Below are 22,572 nucleotides of genomic sequence, written 5' to 3'. Positions count from 1 at the left end.
AGAATCGCTATCACACAGAAGTGAGTTTAATTGAACCAGGCTTCGGCAAGCTTTAGCGTTTCCTCTCTTCTTTCTTTATTCTATAATTAATAATAAATAATTATGAAGAAAAACATTAGCACATGCAAATATGAGCATACTGGGCCACAATGGGGATTTTGTGCACATAGAAAAACAACCAGCTCTACTACTGCAAACATTCATTGAATTATTTATAGAAACTTACAAAACTTACAAAAAAAAAGTGAACATTTTTTTTTGCTTTTACATTCTTTATTATAATGTGTAGTACTTGAGTGTACTTTAAATACTTAATACAAATAGACTTTGCATAGTTTATATTGTACGTTAGCACCAGCTAAGTAATAAAGACTTGCATTTCTATCTATTCTGCTGAATGTAACACAATCCTAACTAAATGCAAAATTAGCAACATCATTCCTAGTACTGTTTAATGCCTTAAACGTCCCCAGTAATAAAGATTTCTGTGTTGTCTTTAGGTGATTAACCTTCAAAGGATTTGATACAAGTAAAAGTTCTGCTAAATTGCATTTGCTGCATAAGCTAGAGAGTGAAATGAATATTTTGTTAAAGTGGAACAACACCTTTAATGTCACTGAAACATTTTATAAATCTCATCTAATCTATGTGGACAAACATACAAGGTGGAAATATTATGTAGACCATAGCTGGTTTACCCCAGAATGGGTAGACCCTGGGGCTGTTGAAGAGCCCAAGCTACAATGCTTCATGTGCTTGTGGGGGTCCAGCCATTAAGCCAGTAGGAAAGTCAGGAGGTCCCCATAAAAGTAAACTCAACCACAAAAAAGAAGTTGGTGCATCAAGTACATTTTAAAAATATTATGTATATATGCACAAGGCTGACTAGTCCAATCTACTAGACACACACAGAGGCACCCTGTGACTCATAAACCCCTATGGAGGCAATGACTTCAATAAATACCGTATTTGCTCGATTATAAGACGACCCTGATTATAAGACGACCCCCCCAAATCTTAATATTAATTTAGGAAAAAAAGAAAAAGCCTGAATATAAGACGACCCTATAGGAAAAAAGTTTTACCAGTAAATGTTAATTCATTTAAACACTTTTTTTAATAAAAGGTATGCTTGAGAAAAATATTTTGGTTTTATTTCCTTCTATTTTCCAACCTGCCCCCCAGTTATGCACATCTGCCCCAGAAGTGCCTTATACCCCCTATATGCCACTGTGCCCCATGATATGCCTTTTAACCCTCTAAATGCCACAATGCCCCATGATATGCCTTTTAACCCTATATGCCACTGTGCCCCATGATATGCCTTTTAACCCTATATGCCACTCTGGCACTTAGAGGGTTAAAAGGCATATTATGGGGAAGAGTGGCATATAGGGAGGTTTAAGGCATTTCAGGAGGCAGAGTGGCATTAAAGGGGTTAAAAGGCATTTCACAGAGCACTCTGCCTCCAGAAATGCCTTACACCCCCCATTTAACACTCCCCCTCCCTCCTCCAAACTTACCGGTGCTTCTGAGTTGGGGGGGCGCATAACACAGGAGGGTCCAGGTCCCCTGCATCTGAGCCCCAGGTGCTTAGTCCGGGCAGCATGTAGAGCTCCACACGAATCGCGTAGAGCTCTACACGCTGCCCGGACTAAGCACCGGGGACTCAGAAGCACCGGTAAATTGGGGGGGGGGTAACACAGGAGGATCCAGGTCCTCTGCATCGCTGCGGGGGATCTGGATCTTAGTCTCATAATCAGACCTATTTGAGGTCTGATTATAAGACGACCCTGATTATAAGACGAGGGGTATTTTTCAGAGCATTTGCTCTGGAAAAAAAATCGTCTTATAATCGAGCAAATACGGTAAACAAGACTTTATTAGAATTGCCATGAATAATAAGCTCAGTGGTGGCAACAGTGGAGGGCTGGCACCTTTTGGCTTGCCATTTAAGCTCTACTGATGTACCCTCCCATATATATATATACACAGGTCGATGTATAATCTCGGTAAAAGAGATCTTGTCCATGGAATGATACTTTAAACCAGCATCATATTCAAATTATTTTCAATAGAGAGTTAATATTTTTAATCTTATATTGAGTTGGATTTCCTGTCTGGTCTATTCTTAAAACTCAGAATATTCCAGAAAAGAGTGAACGTTGTTACAGACCCAATGTTGATGGAACCTCTCCTGGCTTTACATTAGAAATGTGAAGTTAGTTTTGTGAAGTATATATGTCTACTGCATATCACCACACTTTCATAATTAGTAAAAGTAATGGACAAAGAATGTCTCAAGAAGCAGGAACTATTTTAAATGGACAATTGGATTAAAAGTTGATCAGCCATCCACATACAGGTGGATAATAATAAATCGTTTTTGAAAGTAACACTCATTCTATTGAAATTCCATATATAATGGTCTGAATTGTTATTGGGCCTTTGCTTGGTAATATATAAAACATCCAAGGGCAAATCATAGGTGCCTCACCCACCTTTGGGGTATATGGATTATTGAATGCAAAACAAGGGATTCAAAGAGACATACGGAAACACACATACTCCTACTCCAGTAATCTCTGTGAAATCAACATTTTTAAGTAGACTTGGGTGCGGACTAACTCTTCGTGTTGGTCTTCATGTTCGTGTTCGTCATCGCAGGGAAAACATTCTTCGTATTCCACGAATATTCACCCGTTCTTGTGTTCGGTTCAGGCAAATATTCGTGCACATCTTTCGTGTAAGTTTTTTTTCTTTTTTGCTGTTTTTTGTAGAAGGAGTTAATACGGGGTTAACACAGTATGCACTATGCAGCAGCTTTGGCGCCAGGATTTTAAAGGTCCGTACGAGCAACTCTATTGGTTGCCTGCAGGGGCCTCCTCTGGCATCAACCAATTGGTTAATGGCAGACACTGGTCTCCCCACTCCAAGAGTTAAAGGTCCGTACGAACGACCAATAAAGTCGCTCGTATGGACCTTTAATTCTTAGAGCGGGGAGACCATGGGCTCCCCAGGCAAAGTTCCGCCATCAGATGTTAAAGGTCCATGCGAGCGAGTCTATTGGTCACCTGCAGGGGCCTCCTCTGGCATCAACCAATTGGTTGATGGCAGACGAGCCCCCTGCTGGCGACCAATAGAGTCACTCGTACAGACTTTTAAATCCTGGTGCCGAAACTGGTCTCCCTGCTCCAAGAGTTTGGGTCCCTATGAACGGCCAATAGAGTTGTACGGACCATCAACTCTTGGAGTTGGGTGACCATGGTCTCCCCATCCCAAATTCCGCCGTCAGATGTTAAAGGTCCGTGTGAGTGACTCTATTGGTTGCCGACAGGGGCCTCCTCTGGCATCGACCAATAGAGTCGCTCTTATGGACCTTAACTCTTGGCCAGTTAACCCCTGCGATGCTGCATAGATAGGGTAGGCTAGATGGGGAAGGGATCAGGGAGATTAGTAAAGAAGACAAACATGAAGATTCTTCGTGTTGTATGTCTTCGTCTTCGTGTACGTTCGTTTTCATGTTTCAATCATACCTCTGATTAATTATATTTAATCATACCTCTTAATCAAAACCCCAGAAATAGCATGATCATAAGATCCAGGCATGGTTTCTATGCAATGAAAAGCAGATACAGGTGACATTGTTAGTTAACATGCAATAGAGAGACCAAAATATAATAAAACATTTCTGCATTCCGTTAATGGCATTCCATATAATTTATAAAGCATGATAACAAATTAATTGCATAACTTGGTTATTTGCCATGTGAAGTGAAATATATAGATGTTCTAACATAGGCATAACAATGATTTTATATATAGTACTCATGTGCAGAATGTAAATAAAAAGCCCCTGCCAGCACACAATACTTAACATACCTGGGGCATCAATATTGTCTGAAGTGTTGATTTAATTGCAGTGCATTTGATGGAATGTCTTAATTTTTATAAGGTGTCTACATCAATAATATCAACACCCCAGATCAGAAATTATCAAGAAAACCCTTTTCTTTCTCTCTGGGAAGAATTAAAAGTGATCAATCATTACAACAGAAAAATGTCAGGCAGAATACAAAAAAACAGAGATAAAGCAGCAAAAAAGACATTTGATTAAAGATCTATGTACCAGCAGCCAGAAGTCTTCAACAGCTGTGTGTGAAATTGTTGAAATTATCAAAACAAGTATACTTTTTTATCCTACCTCTTTCATGTAGATCTCTCCCCCTGTGTCTTGGAGACTTGTGCATGGAGATTCATATGAATTTTAACGAATTTAGTTAAAAACATCAATTCATACAACTTTTTTGCATTTTATTTATTTATTTTTATTTTTTTTACTCTTAGTCCCTCTTTCACACAATCTCCTACATGCTAACTACGGATTAACGTCCCAGTGAAACAAGTCACGTGGCAAATAACTTCAGTAAATTAGAACAGTGTGGCAGCTGCAGTTTAATGTTGATAAATGTAAAATAATGCACTTGGGACGTAAAAATCCCAAAGCAGAATATAGCATGGGGACACTTTTCTGTCACTGACAACGGAAGAGAGGAACTTAGGAGTAATTATTTCTGATGGCTTAAAGGTAAGCAGACAATGCAATAAGCAAGCAGGGTGCGTAGCTGTATAGCAAGAGGCATTAGTAGTAGAAAGAGGGGGGTGGTTTTGCCACTTCACAGATCTCTGGTCAGGCTTCATCTATAGTGTATAGGTCTGAAGACCCCATCTCCAGAAGAATATTGACACACTGGGGAGAGTTCACAGGAGGGCTACAAAGATGGTAAGTGGTTTGCATGATAAAAATTCTAAAAAAGACTAACAGATTTTAATATGTATAGCTTGGAGGAAAGGTGAGCTTCCAGCTGCCATTTACATAAAAGTGCATATGATACCTAGGCTACTTGTTTACGTTCAAAACTACTAGGCTGGTTATTAATTAATAAATATCAAACTACTGCTGAGGTTGCAAACCATTGTCATATGCAGTAGTGAATGCAACTAGTGGTGGTCCTAGGGTTTTTCTAGGTGTGTCTCTTGTCTCCCCATCCTGTATGTTCTTGCTTTCTAAAATAGGAAAAACGCATGGTGGTGCCCCCTACCAGGTCATAACCTTGGGCTCCCACCTAGATTGACGGTAGGGTAAATGATAGGGCAGATCTGAGCTATGTTCAGACGGCACATTGACATTTGTTTTTAAAATGGCAAGATATTGGTCACCTTATGTAGAAAAAAACTTTAATATAACAAAACTACTTTAACATTACGCAATGTATAACTAAAACCATGGCCAGCCACCAACATTTTAATTGTTTAGTCAATTTCTTGCGAGTTTCATCCAGTTTTCTTTTCCTTTGATGTAGAAGAACTGTTCGGTACAGTTTCGCTATTCAATGCATGATTACACAAAAAGCTTACCAAGAATATAATTTATTGGGACAGAAAATTGTATAGCGAGAGATGCATCTGTTAAATGACTGCTAGTTAAAGTTTAGATTAATAATTAAAGTGTGAGTCTGGCTGAAAGGAACGAAAACATTATTGCTCCGAAATGCTGATAAATGTAAAATAAAAATCCGATTAATGGATGTAATATTGTGCAAACTGCTTCAGAGATGATTTAGACCGTATTTGCCATGTGCACTTTTTATGACACTTCTATAAAAACAATACATCCGTAAATAAAACGAAAACAATTATAAGTGCAGTCACTGAGAAAGTGAGAGAGCCAACAAAATGCCAGACATCTATTTATTTATTTTTACTGCTATCATTAGTAAAAATAATGGACCTTTTAGAGATATGTCTTAACTAAATATCTAGATTAACAAATTCAAATATTTTGTTTCTTGTGAACAACCTTGAAAGGTAAAAAGGTTATATCGCACTCGCAGTTTATTTGAAGTAAAAATTAGTACAAAGTTACTAATGTGTTTTTTTTCTGGTATTTAAATGAATCTAAATGACAAATAAAAAGATGATTTATAGCCATTTATTGCCTTTTCTTATGCCCTTAATTTGGGTTGTAAGTATTTTAAATATTTAAGTGTAATTGCTGTAAAAAGGGGCTGTGTAAGATGAGAGAGCCACCGAAGCTAAAGAACTTTAAACAGTCTAAGGTGAACCTTAATTACTATTTAGTATAATCACACTACTCTGTATTTCCAGAAACCTTAAATATCGTCTCTTTCTAGTCCCACCACATGGTTCTCCTATGAATCATAAGCGCAACACACTTTTGAAAACACCATATTTTCTTTAATCATGGGATTATACATGTAGTAAACCCATTCTGATGGCTGAATTTATGTAAATGAGAATATTTGCACTATAAACACTGTAACAGATAACTCACACATCTTTGTAGTTTCATCCAAGTCTGAATGCCTACTTGTCTAACAAACCATTTAAAACTACCCAACCACACATGCCAATGCAGCAGAACCCTATAGGAAAGACCACTGCACCTTCGCAATATCTATTTCTGGAATACAGCAGCTGCCCTCAATCTATTGCTGGTATATACATGTTCCATGTCAGAACGCTGGCTGCCCTCTTTACCAACAGGCAAATGTACATGTTTGTGGTATTAATAGGTGAACGCTAGGAAATTGTTTGCCTATGGGCCTTCCAACAGTCTTCATGTTGGAAGACTGGCTTCCTATGTCCACCATTGCCACCTCAACACCCATTCCTAAGCCTCAATCCAACCCTGTGTTGGTCTGTCCTGTCTAGAGTCAGCATTTAATGCTCAGTGATCAGAGCCGTGGACATAGATGCCTGCTGTTTGGAAGGTATCTCATTTTATCTTGTAATGTATATGACTGGTAGAGGGAAGTGGAATCAAAGGCCATGTTTATGCCTTAGGAGACCAAGATAATAAATTCAGCTTTGGTAGCCCAACAACTTTAAAATAAAGATATATATCTATTCCATACCAGTTTGTAAATAATTAACAATATATTTTCAGCCCAAACCATCCTTCTTATTTCACATCATCTGAAAACAATATTTGTCATCTAACATTCCTGTCTGCTGCAACGTTCTGACGTTCCTCATTTCATTACCAAAGTTATGTTCTCGTGTTAACTCTCTAGCAAATGACTGTACCACTGTGTGTGTCATCTAAAGTGGTTATATCTGATTTAAATAATGGCATTCACTGAGCAATTTATTGGACGTAAAGAGACAACTGGAAAAGGTAATTATACTGATGATATCTTGTCACATGTCCCCAGGCAGCACTCTGGCTGCAGTCTATTTAAAACAAGTATTTCAATATTGCTGTTTGTTCCTTTCTTTCCTCATTTGTTGCTGGCACAGAGGTAATATTTTTTTATTATTAATTATATTGTTAATTGTAAAACTTGTTATCAATTCTATCTGCGAGGGATTTCTTGTCTTGGCATAGACAATAACCTTATGTGCTTTAACGTTAAGAATGGATAGATTATCTTAATAGCCTTTTAGACCTTGTATTTAATAATTTAATAATGATGGTGATAATATGCAAATTAGACTGCATGTACAATAACAACAGTCCTTTTTTTAAATGGTCATTGAGATGAAGTCCAGCATCTGAGTGAAAACTGAATAGTCATCTACCTGTAACAAAGGTTAAACCTCTAGATTAAAATAATCACCTGGGCTAAGGTTTCAGAGGGTGTTGGGAGGCAGGGGTTAATTGAATTTGGGGAATAAGGCAGAGGAGTACAAACATCATAAGAGATGGAAAGTAGTGTATAGCTGAAAGAAAGAAGTCAGATGTTTTGTGTAGGAGACAATTATATATTCACACAAAAGTTTTTGGGATAAAGTAGAGAGACCAAAACTGGATGCACAGTTGTCAGTTTTAAACGTAACCATGAAGGTAGCAAATAACAACAAATTAACAATAAAAGGTTTCAGCAAGAAGTGAATTTGATTATTTTGTAACACAGGGGAAAACTGTTTGGGGCAATTTCCAATACTCTGTGATGGTATGAAACAAATGTAGCAAGCTAGGAAGTCACAGCCATGCAGCTAAAGAGCTCCAAGATCAAAGGGTCTCCACCAAGATCAAAAGATCTCCCTTCTCACACTTAGTAATGGTTAAGGTCTAATTTGATAATCACAAGGTATTTGGCAATAACTTTTGCATATTGTCATTATCCGACATTGTTGAGATGGGAGCAGTATTTTTGTCATCTATTTAAAAAATGTTGTCAACTATAGAAGAGGATAAAGAAAAGCACTGTGACTCAAAGTAATTTCCTGTAAAATGTTCTGCTTGTTAGAAGGATAATTGTAAAAGTTTTTCATTGTTAAGTAGTTCTTATTTCACATGATCAGAGGCTAACTCTAAACCGGTGTCAACATAGATTGATACTTGTGATACAGAGATCTTAGCTCTCTCGATCACAAGCAATTCTACTCACTTTCCTCTCTCCCATCTCTAACGCATCATGCCCTGACCTAGCTACCTCTCTCTTCACCCTTGCATCTGCTCTTGGAAGATAGTCTCAATCACTACTTGTTTTTCATGATACTAACATTTCCAACCCTGGCACACAAAACTAACATGACATCTTCAAGGTTACTCCCATACTGCTGAATGTAGCCTGCAGAGGTATTATTCCATGTCTAACTTTTACTATATTCTTATTAGCTAAGGATACCTTTCCCCTTTTTTGCCTCATAACCCCAAATGCCTCTTCGGTACCTTAGATTTCCTCTTTGCCTGATATGACTATCCCTTCTACTAGCCTTACTGCCTTTGCTGAAATTAAGACCGATGTGAAATATCTATACAGTCTATGTCTTGTTGTCACCCTCACTTCGACTCTGCTTTTTCACACATACTGATTTCTCCTTCCACTTCTACGCTAAACCAGCTCTCTATGTTCCTCTCTTTTTCTCTTGCTCAACCACATGTCCCTTCATCCTATCCTTTCTCATTTTACCAAGTCTCTCATTCACTCTTGTTCTACAACACTTGTTCTATACTAGCTCACATCTTCAATCTCTCCCTCTGCACTGGATGCTTTACATCCCCCTTCAAACATGGCACTATAACTCTCACAGCTCTTCCCATTTGTCTACGTCCTCTCACCTCTAAGCTCCTTGAGTGGTCTGTAGACACCCAGCAAACTAATTTTCTCCAACTCTTCAATCTGGATTCCACTCTTGACTTTCTACCAAAACCACTCTTGCTAAAGTGATTTACCCATTGTTGAAGGGCCACCATACTTTGTTAATCCTCCTGGATGATTCTGCTGCTTTTGGCATGGTGGGTCACTATCTTCTTCTCCAAATCCTCCTCAATCTAGGCCTCTGTGACATTCCTAGTTTTTCATCAGCTCTTCCTCTCCATGTACCCTCCAGTTGGTGTATCCCAAGGCTGGGTTCTAGGACCCCTTCATTTCTCACTTTACATTACCTCCCTTGGTAAACTAATTCCTTATTTCGTCTTTCAGTACTACCTGTACACCGATGACACTCAGATCATACTGTTCTCCCCAGATCTCTCTCCCTACCTCTTAGATCAGGTCAATAAGTGTATTGACTCTGTTTCTAACTGAATGTTTGCATGAATCACAAAACCCAATTCCTCCAAAATGGAACTACTTATATTCCCTCCCTCCAGTGCTAACATTCTTTCAACACCCTTCAGTCACCCTTGGCTTTTCATTCACCCATTCATTTACCCATTCATTCACCCATTCATTTACCCATTGTAACAGCGCTGCAGAATCTGCTGGAGATTTATAAATAAATGTAATGTAATGTATATTGTGTAATATGTCCTAACTCCTTGGATGCCGATCCCATTTGAGCAGGGCCCTCCTTGCCTTTTTGCTTATAGTTAAATAAGCAGATAAATAAACCATGATGAGATTTCACTAAGCATGATGGGATTTGTAGCCTGGAGTGGCGGGACCGCCAAAGGCTATGTATGTTAAGAAAAAGATTCCCCAGTCTGTTCTGTCAGTGATTTCTCAATTCATTTGTCTGTGCTTGTGGTAAATAGAAAATCTGCTAAGTATACATCAAAGCAGTGTACGTTTTTATTTTTATGATACATCATTTCTTTCCTAAATAACCCATCTTAAATTGTTCATAATCTCTGAACCTCTGATTCACAAAGTAATCTTCACAGCATATCTGTGTATGCATTATTATTAGTCTTCTTTGTCTCCTATTCATGTATGTGTTGTTTTTGAAAAAGCCTGACAAATGCTTGACTACATACAAAGTTCATTTTGTATTATCACCTAATATTAATGTAACAAGGTCAGATATTCCCATTAATATATGTATTATGATGTCGTTGTTTAACTGTGTAAAGCAGAGTCTGTAAATCAAGCTTCTAGAATCAGAAGATTGGAAAGAAGAATAAGAAAGGCTTGCCTGATTAGTTCTTGTTTCTATGTTCCCAGTAGGTTCAAGACCAAAATGGTGAAGAAAGACTGCAAACTGTATTGTTTGTGTTCCACAAATTCCAAGAGTGTGTGCGTATGTTGCTGTATGTGTTAGTGTGTCTTTGTGTCCTAGTATGTTACTGTGTTAGTACATTACTGTGTGTGTTAGTATGCATGTAAGTATGTTAGTGTGTGGATTAGTTAAAAAACGACATTCCCTACATTTTTGGCTGGCTCTTAGATATAAACCAAATTTGTCAGCTCTTGTGTATATATATATATATATATATATAGAGATATATATAGATATATATAGATATATATATATCTATATATATCTATATATATATATATATATCACTAAGGGATACAATTACGCTTGCACTTAAAAATTATTTCTGGAAAAGGGTTGGATTGGAATGTTGTGCTATAATGTGTTTTCTAGCATTATTTAAGAATAACGTAATCTTCCCGTGTCTGGCAATACAATGACTATGGCCTTAGTTTCCCCAAAATAATGATTTTTGGCATTTGCATTTAGCATTTGTTTATTAGCACTTAACACATTAAATTAGCTTCATAATGCTAAAATAGATGTTTAGAAAAATATTACAGAATTGGAGATTTCCTGTCAATGTCCCTGTTTTTCAACAGTACGCCGTAAATAAGATTAGTGCAGTAAAGACATGGAGTGATGACATCCGATAATTGCGTTCAAGTACACATACTGTAGAGGGCTGCCACTGGATTACATATCTTGATAGCTAATTAAGCCGTTCATTTGATTAGGTAGAGATTAGTCATAGGAGTTGATTTTCAAAAACCTCCAGAGAAGTTGATCATTCTCTGTTTACTAGAAAAAAAAAATTACCAATGTGTTGTGGGTAGGAGGGAAGCGAATGGCCACTTTAATTAGCAATTAGCAAATACTCTCTTTTAAACGTCATTGATTGTTTTAAAGGGATCTTGTCACCCAAAAATGCAAATGATTACCTACATGTAAAACAAGTTACAAATGTATTAAACAAACTGTCTTGTACAATGTATGACTTGGGGAGTTCCAGTTCACTTCTCAGACAAATACATTGTGGCTGTTAGCATTATGTGACTCCTATAAGATCTTACCTAATGGGAGCATTTGCAGGAGAGTTGTGGTTTCAGCTCTCAACTTTGCTTCACTATATATTATGAAGGTCCAACCCCAGTGAACTACTGCTGCAAGAAGAGCTTGGTGGGCCCTGTATAAAGCATAGTTAAATTAGTGAGCGTGTTTCGAATATTTCACAGTCTCCTTGCTCATTAAATTATACACAATGCAAGCTCAAGCCTTTACGCCCTTCAGCATGAATATTGAAGCAAGAGTTAAAATCATTAATTTCCAGCAAACTCTCCCTTTAGTGAAAAAACATTACACTGAAGTACACTACAAAAGCCCATATAATGATGTTCACAGATTAAAATAAAATGTTTATATAAACACTGTGTATATGTACTGATGTATATAACAAGCAAATGTGTATAACATGAAACTGGTTATCTTAGCTTCACATTCCTGGAAACATTAGGCTTTTTCAGTGCTTATTGACAGCTCACGCCTCCCGGCTTCGTGTGTCTGATCAATGTAAATTGTCTCTGCGTGGTTATTACAAAGGATTTGTATAATGCTATAGTCGTTTAGCAAGTTAAGCCTTCTACACAATTCCCAAAGGAACTGTACCTTAAGATATAATGTAGAACAACTAAAATATCTAATTTTAACACATTCCCAAGATCAGTAGTTTTAATACTCAAGCAGAAAGCTCAATGTCCAGGTAGGGCTACATATGACTAATGACTAAAGTAACTAATGTCATTATATACAGTGAATGGTTTCAAACTAACTAAACTATTTGTGAATTAATTACTAGAATGATGCCCTGAAATATCGTTCTTTTGTTTTTAGCGTCAAGGTATAAAACAAGATAGAGAAATAACATGTTAAATCAAACTTTATTTTCCATATACAATAGCATAGCAGAATGTGGATGTGTCTAAATATATGCTATAAAAGAGCCCTCAGGATAAACAATGCTCTTGTAATCAGGCAATTTAATTATTCAGTTCATTATAATTACTGGGTCTTGCATGATTTTGCATGATGTGTCTGTCATGCTGCATCTAATGTTCAATAGATGTAAAAAGATGCGAGCCAGTAAATTAAATTCATTATAAATTAAGACATTAAACTTGATTAAATTAAATCATTATATTTTAAACGTGTATTATATATATATATATATATATATATATATATATATTACTACTTTTTCATGATTGAACACATGATTTCAAGAGTCCTAAGCAAATATATTTCTACAGTATCACTACAGCAAGGAGTAAAGCTTATTATACACAAATTAACTAAAAAATATATAAGTTCAGTTGGATTTTACTAACACATTATAGAAATATAACAACCTTTTCAGGAGTCTCCAGTCCAATCATTAAAGGCATGGTGCTTAATTTGGGTCCCCAGTGTAGCTCTTTCTACAGGACCATCAAGAACTTTCCATATGAACTTAATCAAAAGGTTACCTTCCGCCCTCTAGAGGACAAATTAGATATTGCTGTTTTACTCCGTAAGATGAGCCTCGTTTCTCTGTGCTTGTTTTTTCTTTTATTTATGTAATTCAGATGGAATACTTTGTTTTAAAATATTTTTAAATATTAAATACTTTTGAATTGTAAACTGCTAAACAAGAAAATTAAATAAGATCAATTACTTAAATATTTTCCAAATTATTCTGGCATGCAGGTAGTTCAGCAAAATTACTAAAATATCTGCTGTACATCACAGAAAAAGTGAACCCCAGTAAATGAGTCTTATGTTGACCCTTAATACATTGACTTAAAATTCTGCAGACTAGTGACAATGACCAAGAGGTTTAACCCCTGAATGTACCAGCCCCACGCATTTCGTGTTCAGTACGCCCCCACTCGTGTACAGTGTAATGTATTCATGACTATGCTGAGCAAAACAGGACGTGTGACAGTGAAATCTCAAGTGGGTTTCGTAGGTGTTGCGTCAGACATAGGCTACAGGCTATTGGGGGGGAGCCTGGCTTTCTTTTTTTTTTTAACTAATTATAAAGTAGCCTAGTTCCACGATTTTTGCTATAGAGCTTTAGAACCACACAACTCCATACAGATGAACACAACTACTGATAGTGTTGCTCCTCTTAGGTGACTTACTGAGGTTTGTGCTGAGAAGCTACCTTTTGGTTTATTTGAATCTTTTTTTTTTTTATTTGTTATGTATTTTTGGAGCTTAATTCTTCCCCCTCTGACCTTCTTCAGTGACTCAATTTACTTTGCAACTCTATAAGTATTTAGCTGATTCCCTTTAAACAATTTAATACATATCTCTAAACAGCAGCTGTGGAGCATCTCCTGCCAAGCCAACAAGGAACAATGCATGTGAGTAATTGTGTTACACAGAGCTTTGTTGGAAGATCCTTTGTTAAGTTCTTAGATATTAATCTATATATTTATATATATATATATATATATATATATATATATATATATATATATATATATATATATATATATATATATTCTAGATATCTTTTGTATGTAATGTTTTGGCACCTCCAATGTGATATCTGATCAAACTAATGTTAGTCCATCAAGGTAGACTTATATAAGCACTTGTCTTGCTTCCAATTCTTTTTCAGACCATCGGTTTGGTTCTAAAACACTGTTGTTTGGTGCTGGCTATAACTACATCTCTCTCTGTCGGAATCCAAGCAGAATGCAGCAAGGACTGTGCTTCTTGCACATATCACTTGGGTCAACAAACTGAAATCAACTCTCTGGTAAGTGAAGAAGCTGAATATACTGTGCATAGTTTATGAGATATAGAATACTGTTTGAACTTCAGCACCTTGGACAGCAGCACAGATTCTCTTTGTTGAGCTGCTGAAGGAATAAGAGAGAACTGGGAATCCAGGTTGATCAGATTGAAGCATATAGAAAATTATTATTTTTAATAACTGATACCTGATGTTTGATGTTGCCAGAGATAGCTCAAATCCTATATCTCTGAACAATATGTTGTGAACTAGTTCAGACCTTGTGTATGCCCTGTTACACTTACTCTGCAATGGATATTGAGCTTAAGAAAAGTTCTTAATTTAGAACTTTAACTAAAACACGATAATTAATGGTTGATGATAATTAATTACTGCAGAGACTGATACTATTATAACAAAGATTTCACTGACATTCTTCAAATGCTGTGATACCATTTAACCAAATTGCTGCTTAGTTGTATGCCTTATTGTATTAAGCTAATTTATCGCACCCAGATTCGCTAATAGAATATGATTCATCAGTATAAAAACACTTCCAATACACACATTAAGAAATCAATTAGCAGAGTGTACCTACTGTGCCATTAGCCCACACCTCTGCCTTTGATATATTAGTAATCATGAATTCTCCTATTATATATTAAGCAAGATATTATTTGCGCACAATATCTGTAGAGCATGCAGTGAGCACAGATTTAATTCCTAGCCTCTAGGCAGCATAGTCCATTGAAGTCAATGATACAGATCACTATTATGGGGGTTTAGTGATAATCAGTGTGGATTAGTGTAACTGTATTGCAGGGAAAACAATTAAAGTAACCAAGCATTCTAGGACAATACATGGCTTTATATGCTTAAATTAATCACAGAAAAAAACAAATTCAGGGCAACTTATTACTCATAAGGATAGTGATGCCGGCGGTGTGGTATTGTCCTTGTGCTGTTACGCTATAGACAGACAGACAGATGATGGTAGATTTAAAACAATGACTACAATAAACTCCTTCTATACTAGTCTTGTGTGCAAGGTAAATAGTCTGGGGTTAAATGTTTGCCATGGTTAGTGTCCAACATAATGTATCATCTGTGATAGGTAGTTATGTGCAAATGGATTCTACAATGGAACGCATTGCTGAATTAAATATGTGCAATCCAATATTTTGTTAAGTCAAAGTCAACTATAGGGCTACAGAACCTGCTGGTGCTCTTTAAAGGAAATAATAATTTTTACAAATCTGAATTTTATGAGTAAGAATATGTTTGAAAAATGTAATAGCCGCAGCGTAATCAATGTATTATGTTAGACTTAATGGAAACTGTATTTAAATAGTTATGTACTGTTTCTTCTGAAAAGAAGAAAAATGGTATTTAAATGTACCAGGTTACTGCGATTGGCAAATCCTTTACATCTTCTTCTGAATCCCACTCTAAGCACATCAGTCATTTTAAAGAAAGTCTTTCCAATGCTCTACACCTAATACAGCTCTGTAAAATAATACTTGTTCCTATATGTTACGATGTGCTACAGATAGCATGGAATTTTATATTGGAAACACAGTAAGCGCCGTTATAGTAATTGTTATGTTACTTTAAAAATTATAGGTATTTGTAAAATAAATTCAAAATCATCATCTATTTACTATGTAGAATATATATAACCGTGGTATACTTAACTACACAGTAAGCTTTTTACTGTGAGATAAGGTAAGCAACATATTGCACATCTAAGCTGACCCTTAAAGATTAAAGGGAACCTTTTTATATGTTAACATTTGCTTTGAAACACCAACATCCCCAACACCACATAAAAATGTATAAAAAGAACTGTGAATTCAATGAGACTCAGCCTAAAACTGTTACACTTTTGAAAGTATCAATAATAATAATAAGCCTTATCATTTTTATATTCAAACTGCTTGTAGTTGTAAAACTATAATTTTTTTTGTATTTTATTCTTATCTTCCCGAGAGACACCCGTTCCCTCCAGTATTACGGGCAGCAGTAATATGTCAATAAGAAGATGTGAAATAGGTTTTAGATTATGTCTGTATGTGCCAGAGGTGTAGACTTTTTAAGAATATTATACCTTTCTTAGTCGGTATTGGGTGCGTGGATTGTATTGATGCACCTCCAATGCTAGGTGAGGAGATCTGGAGTCTTTCCTCTCCAGTAAAAACAATTTTATTTATTAAGTGTACTAATCATCTTGGAAATATGAATTTAAAGAGTAACATTGACACTTTAACTGGAAAAATATCTCCAACAAATCGTACAGTTTAGAATGTATTATTTAACAGTAGCTGTTCTTTGCCACTATATCATAATTAGTTAACTGCAATTTGGTTAAGAAAAGTCTTATTCGGCGCTATGGAATATGATGGCGCGATATAAAACAATAATAATAATAAATATTTGGTAAGAAATAAGAGTTCCTATTGGGCTAATTTGACAGTGCTGCTTAAAAAAAACATATTATATGGCTACTAATTTGCCAACTTGTCCAAACACTGCCAGGAACCAGACTTGGGTAAATGATAGATCCAATCCTTCAATTATAAAACTCAGTGTAGTACAATAAAAACAACAAACCATTATACCATCACTCCCTTTTCAGTTTTATTATTCTCTTATTCGGTTTGTATTTTACATTTTTCTTAGAGTCTACTCTAAGAAAATGTGCATTATACTTGGGGTAGTGAAAAAGCCAACAGGTAAATTTCTTGCTGTGGCTGAAAATTCGCTTTCATTAATTGCCTGTTTATTACACCTGTTAGAAATTTATAATATATGTTAGAAAAATGTCCATGTTATTTAGTGTTTGCTTATCCCGCTTGCTCCACTGCATTGCGTCACTAACGGCCATACTTCTAAGAGTGATTCTAGAAACAAGGGAAGATATGGTTGCTGTATTGGCTCTTTAAAATACAGCACCTATGATAGGAATTCTGAATGCGGGATGACAGTCTGTGGCAAGTGCAGTTCATAAATATGTAAAATTGTACTGGTAATGTAAATTAATTAGGTGTGTGGAACTACATGATGCTAATAGTGCCCTTGCCAATTACTGTCCTACAGGGTATACAATTTAAATGGCTGATGATACTTCATCTGAAAGTAGCGGTCTAGGCAATGAAACGGCAGCTGCTGGAATGCCAGAGGTTGACGGTCACTAACACTGACATATAAAGAATGGGGAGCATTAGTGAGACATATGTTGAATGCGGAATAAGGTCTCATTGGAATTATTGTCACTGCTAGTCCCAATAGTCTTTCAGTTTCAAAGGTTTTCATATAGGACAGTTGTGTGTCAAGTTGTGACTTTTGTGAGCATTGAGGTGGAGGCAACATCTGGCACAGTCTTTGCAAGAAACTCCCATGGGCTGATGAATAATAATTCCAAAGGCTTGGATCATCCGGGGTTCAGAAAACTGTACTAATCTTACCTATTAGTCTGATTTGATACATCTAAGACAGATCTGAGTTACTTAAGCCATGACAATGCAGGTGCTTTCTGACCATTGATCTACCTATGACCTATAACTGGTTAAAATCCCATAGCATTGTAAGGAGAATTACAGAAGACAAGATGTATTAAAAAAATGGCTACTATTGAATTAATGGTACCAGAATTGTTGAATATCCTATGGGATTTATAAAATGACAAGAAAGACTATAAAGTAATGAAGCATGAAAAGTACATATTAAAAACTCTTTATATCAAGATACTAAATGTACTTAATGGAACAAACATACACAGTTGTTAACAAGCATGTTAGATGTGACATGTTCATTAATCCTAGACTGCCCCATTAGTGTGAGATTTTGTTTATTCCCTGCATCTGATTGATGATATCTATATATTTCCAATAGTAATAGTAACATAATTTCTATAGTCATCATCATTAGAAAAAAAAGGAAATGGATTTAGGATAAAATGTAACTATTAGTTTGCAAGGCAGCCTAGAACGTAAAATGTACATTACTGTGAATAATAAGTAGCCAAACCTAGTTTAGTTACAAAAGTGCAAGATTCACTAGAATAACACCATTAAATTAACCAAGTGAACTGCGCTGATCAAACAAGTTCAAATAAATGCTGAGGTAGTACAGCATAATTTCGGGTGGTACAGGTTAATTATTTGGGGTAAGATAAAAATAAATAAAAAGGATTAAAGAATTTGACTTTGTGTGTAAAACATATTGATATTATAGCTCACCACGCTATGTATATTTTCTACTCATGTCCAGTAATACTTTATCTCATGAAAAGGCTGGTTCGTTAACGTAAGCATACATTCTACCACAGATATTGCCAATAAATGCTAGAATGCCAGTCATTTTGCGCAAAATGTTATACAATTAGTGGCCATTTCTGGCAAAAAAAACAATTATCACAGGCACTATACTGAGAATGCCATAGGGGGCTGGCTCAGATGACTTTTACTTAGGGCTTGTCTTTGGGGTCTATTTACTAAAGAGACATTCGGTGGTAGACATGCAAGAGAGTTATTGTTTCATCTCCCTGACTTCTTTATTCGTAATGAAGACTCAATGAAGTGATTTCTTAAAAGTCTTCTCACCCATTGAACTATGCATTACACAGGGACTGCTCAGTCCTTCTTGCTGGACAAACTTGCCCGTGTTGGCCATTCGTGGACCATGTAGCCTCTCCTCATCTTGGTTCTTATGGTCCTCACATGACCCACATAATGGTAAACTATAAAGAACGTTAAAGAAGGCTGTATCAGTTCCAGTGTGTGGACCAATAATCATTTTACAGGAGTACCAATCTACAGACACCTTCCTTTGAATCACTGTATCAACCGTTATTATTTGTATTTTTTAAGTTTTTGCTTACTGAAAAACAACGATTCATCTGTGGCTTGTCATTTTCCAGTGCTTTTAGAGAGAGTATATTTCATTTTTTAACGTTGAAACTTTGACTCAATAAATATTTCATCAAACGATATGTCAACTGAAATTAGGCACCAAGCTCAATTTCGCTGCCTTCAAAAAACATATTACATTTTAAATTTAAACAGTATGGATATCATTTGTTATTCCAAGATTCTGGTTTACCGTAATATAACTCAATATTATATTCAGATACTGATACTGAGAAAAATATCATATATAATGGAGTAGATGTAAATAGACACTAAAAGAAACTAGGGACTGCTTAGAGAATGTAATAAATAATTTGACGGCAACTAATGAGGTCCAACATTAATCAGAAACAGTTATTTACTCACATTAATATCTATGTCTAGAGAGTATAGTCTTTAATATGGAAACATGATGTAGGGATACTTTTAGTTACATAGATTGACAAGCATAAGTGATCCTTTTTAAGATAAAGCATAGAAGTATCCCGTTTGTAGTGAGCATGTCAAATGTTATTTTATGCTAGAATGACTTTAATTGCAATTGATCATTTGATTCATAGATTATGAAGTAGAATTGTCAGACATATTGCTATGTTTGTGTTATGAGTCTAAGACAGGATATTGGATTGCGCATTGTAATTTCTGCTTATTGGGTTAGTACTCTAAGAAGGTTAACTGCATCTGTCATATCAAAATAAAGATCTGAATGAATACGAAAAGAGAGAAAACATTAATAGACATCTTTCCAGTCATTCCTCCGATTTTCTTTCAAGTTTTCATGATTAATGATTTTGGTATGGTATTTGATTTTGCATGAAATCTGACAAAAACCTGTAGTTTCTGTAATTAAATGTCTTGACGAGCAGACAGGTAAAATATTTACGTTTGTCGTAAGTTATAAGGAATATAAAGTTGAATCTAATATATCAGCTGGATATGGGTTCTATCAGCTGAGATATATCTGCTACTAGTAATTGAATGTGGACTTTCCTCTAGACTACTGTTAGCACAGCACCAAGGCATTGTACATAACTGATATTGGAGGTTAATATGGCTATTCATTGACCACTAAATCAATCCTACTATGTTTTGGGTAAAGCATTCTATATCTTTTTTTTTTAATGCTCGGATTGTTTGAAAAAATTAAACATACATTGAGATGTCAGAACAGCATTTCTACTGACCTTACTGCACTTACCAGACACTAATTTAATAATCAACAGTCCACTGAATGTAAACTGGAATGCGTTGAGTTCTGAAAAAAAAAAGAAAAATCTGTTTCATGTAGTGCTGAGTTGTTCTTATGGTAATTAAAGGCAGACAAGACCATTGTTGAGTTGACTATAGTGAAAAGTTAAGCTGCACCTTTTTGTTCAACAGAGTAGCGTTGGGTTTATCATCTACACTTAACCACTAGCTCCACCTTTATAGAAAACCACAAAGACCGAGTTTGGAAAAGAAACGATCACCCTAAATATATTGCTGAAAGGTGTGACACACAAACATTACATAAAAAATAAGGTCTTCCCAGCAATATACTAGCTCAATGAAACATTATAGTATATACTACATTTTATATTTTGGAAAGTGACACAATATTACAATGCATAACACAATACAGTTTTGCTCAATTTTCCCAAATTAATTTTTTTAGATCGTTCTAAACAAAAGTCCTTCACTGTGTGTTGAGTTATAAATTCATATAAAACAAGACTGATGTTTACAGTAACATAGAGAGGGTATAATACATTCTATTAAAGCATCGCCATGTACTTTTGTATTTTGCTCTTGGATAATATGCTCTTGGAAACAGTAGCTTTAACTGAACTATGCTATTCTTGTTTCAGGCTTGCACATTGGAGTGTGAGGGAAAGTTATCCTCGGCCAAAGCATGGGGTCCATGCAGAGAGCTTCTGCAGTTGGCCAAAGTGGATAACGTCCAGGAAGCTGAAAAAGAGCCTGATAACAATGACAGCCACTTTATTGCCAAAAAGTATGGAGGTTTCATGAAAAGATATGGTGGCTTCATGAAGAAGATGGATGAACTGTATCGTCCTGAAGCAGAAGAAGATAACAATGGTGGAGAAATTCTTGCTAAGAAATATGGAGGTTTCATGAAGAAAGAGTTTGATAGTGATACTGCAGACCTCCTTAGGGAGCTTTTAGGAAGCAATGACCCTGAAGCTATTAGTTACCATGACAATAATGAAATACCAGGAGAGATAAATAAACGATATGGAGGCTTCATGAGGAATTACAGAAGAAGTCCAGATGTGGAAGATGAGGCAAGAGAGATGCATAAGCGTTATGGTGGCTTTATGAGAAGAGTAGGGAGACCTGAGTGGTGGCAGGATTACCAGAAAAGATATGGCGGATTCATGAGGCGCTTTTCAGATTCCCTTCTTCCTTCAGATGAAGATGGAGAAAGTTATTCAAAAGAAATCCCAGAAATGGATAAAAGATATGGCGGGTTTATGAGATTTTAATAGCCCTTCTCTTTTCCCAACCTTCCTCAGAAAGACTGCCTCATTGACCATACTTTATTGTAACGTGTTGCCTGCACTGTACAGTTTTTTACTGTCCTAGTACACAATGCAACTTGTAATCTGTTATACCAGCCTCTGTGTTCTTTATAAGTCAACAACAACAAAAAAATCTGTTTGTCACACTTGAGTTTATACGGTAGTTATTATGCTGAAAATATTTTTGTTACTGTATTTTCTTTTAAACAGAACACATCAACCAATGCTTACTGTATATAAATAAATTCTTCATCTTATCTGCAGCTTATTGTATGTCATTTTTATGACCATGGTCAATGCGTTAAGATATTTTTTTCCGAGACACAATTGTATTAATGTTTCCGTTTTATAAATAGGATTTATGCCAAGCAAGAGTACCATTATATAATACTCGGGATAAATACATAGAGAGATAGATGGATACATACATAGATAAATACACACTTTATCCCTATTTCAATAAGTCACTATTAGCTATAATTCCCCAATGTAGAATCTGTTGGCGCTTTATAAGAAAGTAACGTGCCTATACCATAGTCCTATTTTTGACAGATAGGAAATGCTCACAAGCATTGCATAAAGCAGTCATTACTTTTCATTGCCTGACAATTTGTAAATTAATGATGCTGAGCCCACTTTTATGCAATGACAGAATGGTATTTAATATCAGTTTTAATCTTGGAGCACAGAGTGTGATGATAATTTGTCAGAGCCAGTAAATGTTATACCAGATTAGTAGTTTTCAGGTAAAAAAAAGCCATCATGTGCACTTGAATGCATTGTATAGTTCAATGGTCCCTTTAAATTTCCTTAGCCCCTTTCCCCACCCCCTAGACAAGCATACGTTCTGACACATGGTATACGTATGTCTAGTCAGCTCCAACAGAAAGTGTTCTCAGTGATTTCAATG

At 35.9% G+C, this 22,572-nt stretch overlaps 1 protein-coding gene across 1 annotated transcript; it reads left to right on the top strand.

The window, feature by feature from the left end:
* Positions 1–13,606: 13,606 nt before the first annotated feature.
* Positions 13,607–21,925, top strand: PENK (proenkephalin). Its single transcript, XM_053465977.1, has 3 exons — positions 13,607–13,856; positions 14,117–14,257; positions 20,988–21,925. Exons 1-3 carry the CDS (start codon positions 13,851–13,853, stop codon positions 21,624–21,626), a joined length of 786 nt encoding a protein of 261 aa, XP_053321952.1. The 5' UTR covers positions 13,607–13,850; the 3' UTR covers positions 21,627–21,925.
* The last annotated feature ends 647 nt before the right edge of the window (positions 21,926–22,572 follow it).

The sequence above is a fragment of the Spea bombifrons genome, chromosome 5 (genome assembly GCF_027358695.1).
Source record: "Spea bombifrons isolate aSpeBom1 chromosome 5, aSpeBom1.2.pri, whole genome shotgun sequence".
Classification (NCBI taxonomy): domain Eukaryota; kingdom Metazoa; phylum Chordata; class Amphibia; order Anura; family Pelobatidae; genus Spea; species Spea bombifrons.
Note: the sequence above shows the minus strand (reverse complement) of the source record. Positions and strands in the feature narration are given on the sequence as shown.